Genomic DNA, 13,675 nt, shown 5'->3' with positions numbered 1-13,675 from the left:
GGGTGACAGACTGCTCTCTACTCTGATTGTGGTGGTTATAGGACTGTATGCATTTTTCAAAATGGCACAGAATTCTACATGAAAAATGATCAGTTTACCATATATAAATCATACCTCAATTTAAAAAATAGTTTATGGGTTAAAAAAAAGAGGGGCGCCTGGGTGGCTCAGACACTTAAGCGTTTGACTCTTGGTTTTGGCTCAGGTCATGATCACAGGGTTGTGAGATCGAGCCCCGCTCTGGGCTCTGCGCTCAGCAGGGAGTCTGCTCAATATTCTCTCTTCTTCCCCTTCCCCCACTTGCATTCGCGGGCACACACACACACTAAATAAAATCTTAAAAAAAGATGTGAAGCAAACATGGCAAAATGTTAAAAGGTTTGACAAAGTTAAGTGGTGTATGTCCAGGTGTTTATGATTATATTTTTTATACTTCTTTGTATGTCCAGAATATTTCCTAATAAAAAGATTTTAAATTATTTTTAATCACAGGAATGATTTTAAAACCTTCTTGTCCTCTGATGTGATATTGCCCATGCAATATTTTTACTAAAAATGCCTACCTGAACATAATCATGAAGAAACAGACAAATCCAAAATGAGTGATACTTTGCAAAGCAACTGCCCTTGTTCTTCAAAATTTCAATGACATCAAAGACACAAAAAAAGCCTGGGAACTGACCTAAATTAAAGGAGACTAAGAGGCCATGACAACTAAATGCAATGTACAATTTTTGATTGGATCCTGGAGCAAACAAGTTTTAGAAGACATTATTGGGACAAATGGAAAAATTTGAACAGAGACTATGTATTATGGTACTGGATCAATGTTAAATTTCTCAAGTGGGATAATTACATCCCGATGATGTAAGAGAAAGTCCTGGTTCTTAGGAAATACATGTGTAAGGAGTTAGAGTTCTCAACTCATTCTCAAATGGTTCAGCAAAAAAGCAAATAATTTCATAAATACTATTTATAAAGAAATATGCAGGTCAACAAAATGTTAACTAGGGTGTAGAGAATATGGTTATTCTCAATATGGTTTTTGTAATTTGTTTTTATATTTGAAAGACTTCAGAACATAAAGTTGGAAAGACGCTTAAAAATTTTTTTAAGGCAGGAGCGCCTGGGTGGCTCAGTCGTTAAGCGTCTGCCTTTGGCTCAGCTCATGATCCCAGGGTCCTGGGATCGAGCCTCGCATCGGGCTCCCTGCTCGGCCAGGAGCCTGCTTCTCCCTCTGCCTGCTCCCCCTACTTGTGTTCCTTCTCTGGCTGTCTCTCTGTCAAATAAATAAAATCTTAAAAAAAAATTTTTTTTTAAGGCATCATAGATTCTTTGAAGTTGCCAGAATATTTCTTTTTAAATTGCCTCTAAAACCTGTAAACTGTAGGCGAGATTCAGTTAAAAAATAAATAAATAAATAAACAAATAAAACCCTGTAAACTGTAGGCGAGATTCAGTTTTACCAGCTAGAACGTGTGCTTTACTGGGAGGGGGTGGGTGCACTCGGATAGGAAGCACCCCACTTCTGACACTGTATGCTTCCAGCCAAGGCTATAAAGCAATACTGCCCACATTGTAATCACCCTCACACATTTTCCCCCTACATTGTCTGTTGTATTTCCATTAGAAAAAATATCATCTATATAAAATTTTGGTCCGGGGCGCCTGGGTGGCTCAGTCGTTAGGCGCCTGCCTTCGGCTCAGGTCATGATCCCAGGGTCCTGGGATCGAGCCCCGCATCGGGCTCCCTGCTCGGCGGGGAGCCTGCTTCTCCCTCTCCAGCTCCTGCTCCCCCTGCTTGTGTTCCCTCTCTCATTGTCTGTCAAATAAATAAAATCTTAAAAAAGTAATAATAAAATTTTGGTCCACTTTCTTCTCCTTTACCCCTACCATTCAAAACTGAATACTTAAATTTTATTCAAATAAAAGCAGAATCATTTATCCGGCAAGATAACAATATTTCGCATCATTACTAGGATTTAATTGAATTAGGTGTGCTTTTTATTATTTCTCAGGAATGATTAACCCATCTTTTCTTTGTTATTTCCTACATTGTTATTCCCCTTTACTTTTTTACTTCCCTGAGCAATAATGTCATGAGTGTCTCATTTTCCACATTCGGTAGTATGAGTGTGTCCAAGTCTGATCTTTAATTTCTGTTCAATTCCCCTTCGTGTATGTTGTTATTTCCATAATAACTCCAGATATTTTAGTCAAACTTAAACTCCCCAACATCGATTGTAAAAATTAAGATATTCATTTTAAAACGCTGTGACAATTCCAAACGAAACAGGAAGACCTGGCCCACTCAGAGTCATGCTGATGTGAGAGGTCCTCGGACCTTCATTCTCAACACGGCCTCCTCTGGGCAGGAAAACCACTCTTGAAATACTGTTTGTGGATTCCACGGACAGTACTGAAATTGTGTGTGTGAGCCAGAGGAACAGCTGCTTTACCCCATTAGTGACATCACAGCCTGCAGCTTTCAGAACATCACCTGTGTCTGCCACCCCTCCCTGGCACAAGCTGTCCACTTGAAGGCTCCACGCCTCGCTGTCCAGAAACATCAACAGTCCTGCTAGAACACAGCTTGACTCTAAGACCAATGGCCCTGGGGCTTTTCCGGTGCCCATCACCTTTCTTATCAAAGATGCTATGGCTAATCTTTCTCTCCTATAGCCCTTCTCGGGGAACAAGCCCATAGAGGCCAGTCCCACTGTGTCTCACTGCACTCTGCCCGACTCATCCCTGACGTAATAGCATGTTCCCTGGGGTACTTTTTTAATACATTATTTTTAATTGACACCTTTTTCTTCATTAGACTCATCTTAACAGGCTTGTAATGCTAGTTCTGTTTTTATTTCTAAAATCTATTACAACAAATATTAACTATTAAAATTTAAAAATAATTTTAATAGTAATTTTAATTGTGGTAAAATACACAAAAACTTACTATTTTAACCATATTCAGTGGCATTAACCACATCCATCACCACCATCCATTTCCAAAACTCCTTTCAGCTTGCAAAACTGAAACTCTACACCCTTTAAACAATAATCCCCCACTCCCCCTTCCCTTCAGCCCCTGAGCAAACACCCTTCTACTTTCTGTCTCTATGAATGTAAGTACTCTAGGACCCTCACAGAAGTAAATCATACAATACTTGTCCTTTTGTATCTGGCTTATTTCACTTAACAAGTGATGGTTCATCCATGTTACAGCATATATCAGAATTTTCTTTGCTTCTAAAGCTGAGTAATATTCCATTATATGTACAGACCACAGTTTGCTTCACCACTCATCTACTGATGGGCACTTGGGGGAAAAAATTATCCATGTAAAAGCTAAATTAACCTGGAGCTCTACAACTGGTAACCTGCACCACACTTAGGGAACCACTCCTATATTGTACAGAAAATTTGCTGAGGGTGAACAGTTAAGAACCAGAAGTGTGGACAGACCAAAGCTGACAGGGTGAAGAAAAGGATCCCAGAGGGGGGTTGCTTCCCAAGTCTGAGGCAGTGAGAATCCAACTCCTCCTGCCAAAATTCTGCCCCGGTGGATTTGCACGTGGCAGAATCCGCAACCCTAGAAGAGCCCTGTCTTTCAAAAGGAGAAATGGGAGATGCCTATTTAGGACTGTGATGGAGAGGGGCTTGCCAGCTGGATCTGAAAAGCCTAAAAGTCTTGGAGCAAATCCTCTAAGAATCAGCTGCTTCAAACGACCGTGAATCTCTGCTCATATAAATTACGTAAGCCTAAAAGAGGAGCGGGAAAATTGATGGTTTTTTTAAATCCCATCATTTGGTACGTTCCTCTCCTCTGCCTACAGAAGCATGATTAAAAAAAAAAAAATGATTTGTATTTCCTTTTCCCAGAGACCGAAACCCACCCCCTTTGCTCTGGTTTGTAAACTCCTCCCTCCAACTAACCTCGCGAACACGCCATGCCTTCAATCTCCTGCATCTTACCTGAGACACGGAACTGCAGCTGCCGGCGGCCCCACCTGCCTTCACGCCGCTCCGAGGACTGAGGATCCGAGCCCCGGGGCGCACACGTGGGGAGGGGGCCGCCAGAGTCCCAAGGCGCGAGCGAGCAGGGTTTCCCGCGTGAAGCCGGGACGGGCGTGTGTGGAGGGGTGGTTGCCACGAGGGGCCCCTTAGTGGGGACCCACCGGAGAGGACCGCTGTCAGGCGAGGGGACCAGGTGAGGGTCCCCATGTCCAAGGACCGGGGGGCCCAGGGGCCTCTCCGCCAGCACCTCCCCGGACGGGTGAGCGTGGGAGAAGGGGTTACGGTTACAACCTGCCCCCTAAGGTTGCAGAGTTAGTAAATTCATGATGAGTTTCGGACAAACAACTGGTTAACTTTTTACTGTGTCCCAAATAATACATGGGCACACCTGAACTGAAATCTCGTGTTGTGGATCTGCAATCGGGGATCCGGGATCCCATCTGGCAACCCACCCATGGGTCCGAAGCCCCGCGGGACGTGACCAGCCGGGGCGGACCCTGCGCGGGGAGAGGGCGGCCAGGGCTGGGCGCTCGCTCACCTTCAGCACCAGCACCTCGAGCATCTTCCCCGAGCGTCGCTCGCCGCCGGAGGACAAACGTGAGGAGACAAGCGCCGTCGCGGCCGCGTCCCTTCCCGGGTCTTCCCGTCGCCAATCACTACTCGGAAGGCACTCTGCTGGCAAAGCCCGTGGCAGGGCCAGGCTCCGCCCTCCGTGGGGGTCCCCGGCGCGCCCAGCTCCGACCCCGGGCCCCGCAGGCCCGCCCGCTGCGCACCACCCGCGACCCTCCGCGCCCTCCCAAGAGGACGCCGCCAGGGGCGCGCTCGGCGCTCGGCCCCCGCGCCCGATCCCGACCGCGCAATCCTCGAGGCTTCCAGAAAGCCCGCACTGCGCCAACGGCCGGGACAACTGCCGGCCGCCCTCCGCAGAGCGCCGGGTGCGGCGGGGCGGGGCGGGGGCGCCGGGAGGAGACACGCAGGGGTCGCACAGCGGGCAGCGCCCGGCATCACGTGGTTCGCCCCCCACCCCGACGTCTTACGCGTCCCGAATCAGTTCGCGGTTGACTGGCAGGAGGTCTCGCCGAACCCGCCTCCACCTGGTGGCCTTAGGGGTGAGGAAGAGGCACAGCCGGTCACTAATAGGAGGGTGGGGAGTGGGCTCCTGGCAACATCCCCTCCCCCCCCTGCTTCGGGTCCCAGATTTCCTCCCATCTGGCCCTCAGCCGGCAGGGCTCCCCCAGACTGTCACTGGCCGTTCTGGTCACCAAACTGCAGCTTCCTGGGCCGGGCTCTTCCCCGCACGTGTATTTGTTGTTGTTGAGGCACTGAAGAGTTCTCTAAATTTTGAACACCTGGACGCCTCAGTTTTTCTCACCTAAAAAATGAGACTCACAATTAGATGGGGTCACACTCTGAAATAAAGGACACCCAAGACGCACTCAGGGAGGGTCAGCTTTCATTACTCCAACACTTCAATAAGCCAACAAACAAGAAGAAAAATGATTATTCCTTAAAAATCAAAAGGAACCTCTGGGCGCCTGGGTGGCTCAGTTGGTTAAGCGACTGCCTTCGGCTCAGGTCATGATCCTGGAGTCCCGGGATCGAGTCCCGCGTTGGACTCCCTGTTCAGTGGAGAGTCTGCTTCTCCCTCTGACCCTAACGCCTCTCGTGCACTCTCTCTCACTCTCTCTCTCAAAAAAAAAAAAAAAAATCAAAGGAACCACAGCTAAAATAAATGATAAAAATGCCGGGCCTATGTGGTTTTAAAGGTGAATTCTTCAATATCTTGATTGTGAAAAAACAGAATTTTAAGCCCAAATCAAAAGGCATTAATTTGGGGCGCCTGGGTGGCTCAGTCGGTTAAGCCACTGCCTTCGGCTCAGGTCATGATCCTGGAGTCCCAGGATCGAGTCCCGCATCAAGTCCCGCATCGGGCTCCCTGCTCGGCAGGGAGTCTGCCTCTCCCTCTGACCCTCCCCTCTCTCATATGCTCTCTCTCTCTCTTTCATTCTCTCTCAAATAAATAAATAAAATCTTTTAAAAAAAAAAGGCATTAATTTGCTAGTAAGGGGAACCAACAAGATGGCAAAAAAATTGCACCAGTTTTAAGAGATCATGGCAATTGTGGGGTTCTGAGAAACAATGCTCACAAAAGCGTCCAGATTTAAAAGTTTGTTAGATTTCACAAGGTCAAGCAACATCATCTGCTTAAAGTCTCAGGCAGGAGAATTGGAGAGGAGAGGTGTGTGGACCTCCAGTCAGGAGGAAAACACAGCTGCTGAGTACATGAAGTTCACCTGTTGCCTAATAGAACTAACCAGGCTTCACCTCCAGTGGAGGCACCTGGCAGGACCAACAAATCTGAAAGCTCCAGACCTTGTCAGAAAGAGGTGTGAAAGGACCAGATCTTTTATATATATATGTGTATATATATACATATATACACATATATATTTATTTATTATAAATATATTTTTATATATTACATATATAAACATATATAAATTTCTATATATTTTATTTATTTCACAGAGCAGGAGAGAGTGAGAGAAAGCACAAGCAGGGGGAGCAGCAGAGGGGCAGGGAGAAGCAGGCTCCGCACTAAGCAGGGAGCCCAATCCCGGGCTGGAGCCCAGGACCCCAGGATCATGACTTGAGCTGAAGGCAGACACCTAGCCCACTGATCCACCCAAGGGCCCCAGGATCAGATCTTATTTAAACAGGAGGTCCCAGGAACAGTTCCCAAGCCCCAAAGAAAATGCAGATGTCTCCCAGTTCTTAGTGTGCGGTCAACATTTCTTTTTCTTTTGACTAGAACCCATGCTACAATATGATGTTTTCCAAACTTTTTCACAACACAGCTCACAGAAAATGGAAGTATTTCTCCATCGCGCTTCCTAGGCCCCTTGAGGCTGAAGGGAATCAGTATCTGTACCTGTAACCTGTCTCCCCCCCATACCCCCACTAGCTAGTGGGAAGCCTTGTTTTAGAAATTACTCCACAATAAGTAAGTCATGGGTATGTGATGTACAGGACGGTGACTATAGTTAATAATACTGTATTGCATATTTGAAAGTTGCTAAGAGAGTAGATCTTAGAAGTTCTCATCACCAGAAACCATTTTTTTAACTATGTATGGGGACAATTAGACTTATTGTGGTGATCATTTCAAAATATATACAAATTTCAAATCATTGTGTTGTACACCTGAAAGTAATGTAATATGTTGATTATATCTCAATAAAAAAAATTACTCCACAAGGGTGCCTGGCTGGCTCAGTGGGTGAAGCATGTGACTTGATCTCGGGGTTGTAGGTTTGAGCCCCACATTAGGTGTACAGATTGCTTAAAAACAAAATCTTAAAAAAAATTACTCCATAACATAATAAGATGAAAAGACTCTCAGTGCATTTTCTTTTTTTTTTTTTTAATGATTTTATTTATTTATTTGACAGAGAGAAACACAGCAAGAGAGGGAACACAAGCAAGGGGAGTGAGAGAGGGAGAAGCAGGCTTCCCGCGGAGCAGGGAGCCCGATGCAGGGCTCGATCCCAAGACCCTGGGATCATGACCTGAGCCGAAGGCAGACGCTTAATGACTGAGCCACGCAGGTGCCCCTCTCAGTGCATTTTCATAAGGCAGTTAAGTCCTGAGATATTAAAACCAGACAAAGATAACACAAAGAACTACAGACTAATTCCACTTCTCAGCATAGGTGCTGAAATCCCAAATAAAATGCTACCAAGTAAACCCATGACCGAAAAAAAAAAAAATTCAAGGTCTACACTTCTCTAGTTCTGTCAAATAAATAAATAAAATTTTCAAAAAAAAATAAAAAAAATAGTCTCATCATTTTAACAAAAAGGAAAGAAAATGAAGTTTGGCCCCAAAGCTGGTTTAATCATTTGTCAGTTGATTTTAAGAAAAGAATTTTTTTGCTTTTATTTCTTAAACGTTTTGCATCAGTTGAAAGAGAGTGGACATTACAGTTATGGCATCATAACCCAAAGATAGAAGCCTGGTACTTGCCCAGTGTTTTTCCCAGACACCTCAGTTGTCTTTCATGGACTTGAGCTGTCTGTCAGAGAATGCCTTGTTCATGCTTCCCACTAATATTATACAACTGTCAGATTATCCCTGTTTCTAATGTATTTTTAAAAGATTTTTTTAAATTTATTTGACAGAGAGAGACACAGCAAGAAAGGGAACACAAGCAGAGGGAGTGGGAGAGAAAGAAGCAGGCTCCCTGCTGAGCAGGGAGCCCGACACTGGGCTCGATCCCAGGACCCTGGGATCATGACCCGAGCCAAAGGCAGACGCTTAACGACTGAGCCACCCAGGTGCCCCTCTTATGTATTTTTAATAGCTCAACATTGTGTTATTCACTGCAAGAAGGTTCTCACATCTCCATTTTGAACTATACACTATCAAACTAAAATTAACTGTTGTCCCATTTACTGCTTTGTACGTTGATACTTCATCTGATTAATACTCTCTAAGCTTTTCTTGTTTTTTTCTTTTTACTTTTAGCCCTCCTGCAGAATTGTTTTACATGACTTAGATTTAGTTTTCAGTTCGAGATATAGTTGACGTATAATAGTGTGTAAGTCTAAAGTGTATAACAGAGTGATTTGATATATGTATATATTATGAAATATAGTAACTAAACAGTAGGTTTAGTTAACACCTGTCACCTCACAGAGTTATAGTATTTTCCTTGTGATGAGAACTTTTAAGATCTACTCTCTTAGCTACTTTCAAATACACAATATAATATTGTTAACTATAGTCCTCACATTGTACATAACATCCTTAGAACTTAATTATCTTATAACTGGAAGTTTGTACCTTTTGACCACCTTCACTAATTCCTGCACCACGCACCACCCACCTCTGGCAACCAAAAATCTGATCTCTGTTTCTATGGGTTTGGTGTTGTTTCATTTTGTTTTTTAGATTCTACATATAAGTGAGATCATACAGTATTTGTCTTTCTCTGTTTGATTTATCTCATTTAGCATATTGCCCTCGAGGTCCATCCGTGTTTCACAAATGGCAGGACTTCCTTCTTTTTTATGGCTGAATGGTATTCCGTCATATATAATTAACATTACATATATTATATGTATTAGAACATACACATTTACATATGAGTATATGAACATAATAGTGCTCCACCTTTTTGTTAACCATTCATCCATCTATGGACATGTTTCCATGTCCTAGCTATTATAAATAATGTTGTAATAAACATAGGGGTGCAGATATGTCTTCGGGATAGTGATTTCATTTCCTTTGGATATATCCCCAGGAGTGGGATTGCTGCATCATGTGGTTCTACTTTTAATTTTTCAGGAACCTCCATACTGTTTTCCTTAGTGGCTGTACCAGTTTACATTCCCACCAACAGTGCACAGGGCTTCATTTTTCTCTACCCCTTCACCAACACTTGCTATCTCTTGTTTTTCTGATGAAACCATTCCAACAGGTGTGAGGTGATATCTCATTGTGGTTTTGATTTGCACTTTCCTATTACTGATGTTGAGCATTTTTTCATGTACCTGCTGGCCATCTGAATATCTTCTTTGGAAAAATGTCTATTCAGATCCTTTGTCCATGTTTTAATTGGATTTTCCTGGCTGAGTTGTATGAGTTTCTTATGTATTTTGGATATTAACATTATCAGATATGCGGTTTGCCTTTCCATTCTGCTGACTGTTTTTTTTTTGCTGTGCAGATTTTCAGTTTAATGTAGTCCCACTTGTTTTTTTGTTGTTGTTATTGGTTGTGTTTTAAGTGTCATTTCCAAAAAATTATTGCCAAGACCCATGTCAATAAGCCTTTTCTCTATGTTTTCTTTTGGGAGTTTTATGGTTTCATGTTTCACATTTAATTCAGCTTTTAATCCATTTCTAGTTAATTGTCATGAATAATATAAGATACGGGTCTAGTTTCATTCTTTTGCATGTGAGTACCTGATATTCCTGACACCATTTATTGAAGAAACTAGGTTTTCTCCATTGAGTATTCTTGGCTCTCTTTTGTCAAGTACTAGTTGACTGTATATGCATGGTTTTATTTCTGAGCTCTTCATTCTATTCCACTGATCTGTGTGTCTGCTTACATGCCAGTGCCATGCCATTGTGATAGCTTTGCAATATAGTTTGAAATCAGGAAGTGTAATGCCTCCAGCTTTGTTTTTCTTTCTCAGGACTGCTTTTGCTATTTGGGGTCTTTTATGGTTCTGCATGAATTTTAAGATTTTTTTTTCTATTTCTGCAAAAAAAATGTCATTGAAATTTCCATAGGGATTGACTGAATCTATACATGATACGGGGTTGTATGGACATTTTAACAATATTAATTCTTCCAATCCATGCTGTCTTTTCCATTTGTGTCTTCTTCAGTTTTCATCATCAGTGTTTTATAGTTTTAGTGTAGAGATCTTTCACCTCCGTGGTTAAACTTATTCCTAAGTATTTCATTATTTTTGATGCTATTGTAAATGAGATTGTTTTATTTCTTTTTTAAATAATTCATTTTAGTGTATAGGAATGTTACTGATTTTGGGGGCACCTGGGTGGCTCAGTCGTTAAGTGTCTGCCTTCGGCTCAGGTCATGGTCCCAGGGTCCTGGGATCCAGCCCTGCATCGGGCTCCCTGCTCAGCGGGAAGCCTGCTTCTCCCTCTCCCACTCCCCCTGCTTGTGTTCCTGTTCTCGCTACCTCTCTTTCTGTCAGATAAATAAAATCTTAAAAAAATGCTCATGGGGGTGCCTGGGTGGCTCAGTTGGTTGGGCAACTGCCTTCGGCTCAGGTCATGATCCTGGAGTCCCAGGATCGAATCCCACATCGGGCTCCCTGCTCAGCAGGGAGTCTGCTTCTCCCTCTGACCTTCTTCCCTCTCATGCTGTCTCCCTACCATATTCTCTCTCTCAATAAATAAAAAATAAATCTTAAAAAAAATGCTCATGATTTTTGTATGTTGATTTTGTATCCTACAACTTTACTGAATTTATTGATTAGCTCTAAGTTTCTCAGTGGAATATTTAGGATTTTATACATATATTTTTCTAGGTATATAAAATGATGTCACCTGCAAATAGAGACAATTTTACTTTGTCCTTTCCAATTCTAATGTCTTTTACTTCTTTTTCTTGCCTAATTGCTCTGGCTAGGACTTCTAGTAGTATTATGTTGAATAGGAGTAGTGAGAGTGGGCACCCTTGTCTTGTTCCTGATCTTAGAGAAAAATATTTCAACCATTCACCATTGAGTATGATGCTAGGACTTCTAGTACTATGCCGAATAGGAGTGGTGAGAGAGGGCACCCTTGCCTTGTTCCTGATCTTAGAGAAAAATATTTCAACCTTTCACCACTGAGTATGATGTTGGCTATGAGCTTGTCATCTATGGCTTTTGTCATGTTGAGGTACAGTGAGTTTTTATCATGAATGGATGTTGAATTTTAGCAAATGCTTTCCTGCATCTATTGAGATAATCAGGTGATTTTTGTCTTTTTTCTATTAATATGAGGTATTATATTTATTGGTTTACATTTGTTGAACCATCCTTGCATCCCAGGGACGAATCCTACTTGATCATGGTTTATGATCCTTTTAATGTGCTGAATTCAGTATGCTAGTATTTTGTTTAGAATTTTTGCACCTATAGTGGTGCCTGGGTGGCTCTGTCAGTTAAGCATCTGCCTTCAGCTCAGGTCATGATCCCAGGGTCCTGGGATCAATCCCCCATCGGGCTCCTTGCTCAGAGGGGAGCCTGCTCCTCCCTCTCCCTTTCTCCCCAGCTTGTGTTCTCTCTCTCAAATGAATAAAGTCTTTATTAAAAAAAAGAATTTTTGCATCTATATTCATCAGAGATATTGTCCTGTAGTCCTTTCTTGTAGTGTCATTATATGGGTTGGATATCTGGGTAATCCTGGCCTTATGAATAGTCCCTCTTCTTCAATTTTTTGGAAATGTTTCAGGACTGGTGTTAACTCTTCTTTAAACGTTTTGTAAAATTCACTAGTAAGGTCATCTGGTCCTGAGCTTTTCTTTTTTGGGAGGTTTTTGGTTTCGGATTCAATCTTATCCCTTATTGGTCTGTTCAGATTTTTTATTTCTTCTGGATTCAGTTTTCGTAGGTTCTATGTTTCTAGAGATTTAGCCTTTTTAAGTTATCCAGTTTGTTGGCATATAGTCGTTCATAGTAGTTTCTTATGATCCTTTCTATTTCTTTGGTGTCTGTTGTAATGTCTCCCCTTTCATTTACAAATTTGATTTGGGTCCTCTTTCTGTTCTTGTTTAGACTAGCTAAAGGCTTGTTAATTTTGTCTCTCTCTTCAAGAGCAAACTCTTAGTTTTGTTAACCTTTTCTATTATTTTCCTGTCTCTTCATTGATTTCTGCTGTAATCATTATTTCCCTTGATCTGCTAACTTTGGGCTTGGTTGGTTCTTTTTCTAGTTAATTAGGCTTTAATACACTTAATCTGAGAGTTTTCATATCTGAATAAATTTAACCCATTTTTGTATATTGTCACAGTTGACATTATTCCTACTTGAATCATTTCACTGTAAGCCTTTGGCTTTTGTTTCATTACCACTTACACTGTTTTCTGGCTTTTGCATTTAGGGGTTATGTTTTGTTTTTGAATGACTTGAAAAGTGAACTTTCTATTTTTTTTAAAGATTTTATTTATTTATTTGACAGAGAGAGGCACAGCGAGAGAGGGAACACAAGCAGGGGGAGTGGGAGAGGGAGAAGTAGGCTTCCCGCGGAGCAGGGAGCCTGACACTGGGCTTGATCCCAGGACCCCAGGATCATGACCTGAGCCGAAGGCAGACGCTTAACGACTGAGCCATCCAGGCGCCCCGACCTTTCTATTTTTAATTCTACTAGCTACTTTTGCATTTAAAAACACTTACATAGGTTTTTTTTTAAAGTCTTTATTTTAATCACCTGGTGCTCATCACGACAAGCGTGCCCCTTAATCCCCCAAAATATGGAATGCTTCAGGAATTTACGTGTCATCTTCGCACGGGGGCCATGCTAATCTTCTCTGTATTGTTCCAATTTCAGTATATATGCTGACAAAGTGAGCACTTACATAGGTATTTGTTATCACAAAACCATATATACCACCTCTTCTTTGTCCATTCATCAGTCAATGGACATTTGGGCTCTTTGCATAGTTTGGCTATTGTAGATGGTGCTGCTATAAACATTGGGGTGCATGTGCCCCTTCAAATCAGTATTTTTGTAATCTTTGAGTAAATACCTAGTAGTGCCATTGCTGGATCATAGGGCAGTTCTATTTTTAACTTTTTGAGGAACCTCCATACTGTTTTCCAGAGGGGCTGCACCAGCTTGCATTCCCATCAACAGTGTAAGAGGGTTCCCCTTTCTCTGCATCCTTGCAAACATCTGTTGTTTCCTGTGTTGTTGATTTTAGCCATTTTGACTGGTGTAAGGTGGTGTCTCATCATAGTTTTGATTTTTGATTTGTATTTCCCTGGTGATGAGTGATATTGAGCATTTTTTCATGTGTCTGTCAGCCATGTGGATGTCTTTTTTGGAAAAATGTCTATTCATGTCTTCTGCCCATTTCTTAGCTGGATTATTTGTTTTTTGGGTGTTGAGTTTGGTAAGTTCTTTATGGA

General features: G+C 42.3%; 1 protein-coding gene and 1 non-coding gene across 2 annotated transcripts in view; both read right to left on the bottom strand.

The window, feature by feature from the left end:
* The window catches only part of TDRD12 (tudor domain containing 12), a 64,431-nt gene extending 59,852 nt beyond the window's left edge, over positions 1–4,579 (bottom strand). Inside the window, exon 1 of the mRNA XM_028123668.2 lies at positions 4,556–4,579. Coding sequence (XP_027979469.2) covers positions 4,556–4,579 — 24 coding nt within the window. The remainder of the gene's footprint in view (positions 1–4,555) is intronic.
* An 8,432-nt stretch (positions 4,580–13,011) lies between these two features.
* LOC114224480 (U6 spliceosomal RNA) lies at positions 13,012–13,118 on the bottom strand. The gene has a single exon (XR_003612382.1). It is a non-coding gene; the product is annotated as a U6 spliceosomal RNA (small nuclear RNA).
* Between the last annotated feature and the right edge of the window lie 557 nt (positions 13,119–13,675).

This window comes from Eumetopias jubatus, unplaced genomic scaffold (assembly GCF_037043125.1).
Source record: "Eumetopias jubatus isolate StellerSeaLion01/CBP00866 unplaced genomic scaffold, mEumJub1_p1.0 scaffold_10, whole genome shotgun sequence".
In the NCBI taxonomy this organism is placed as follows: domain Eukaryota; kingdom Metazoa; phylum Chordata; class Mammalia; order Carnivora; family Otariidae; genus Eumetopias; species Eumetopias jubatus.
Note: the sequence above shows the minus strand (reverse complement) of the source record. Positions and strands in the feature narration are given on the sequence as shown.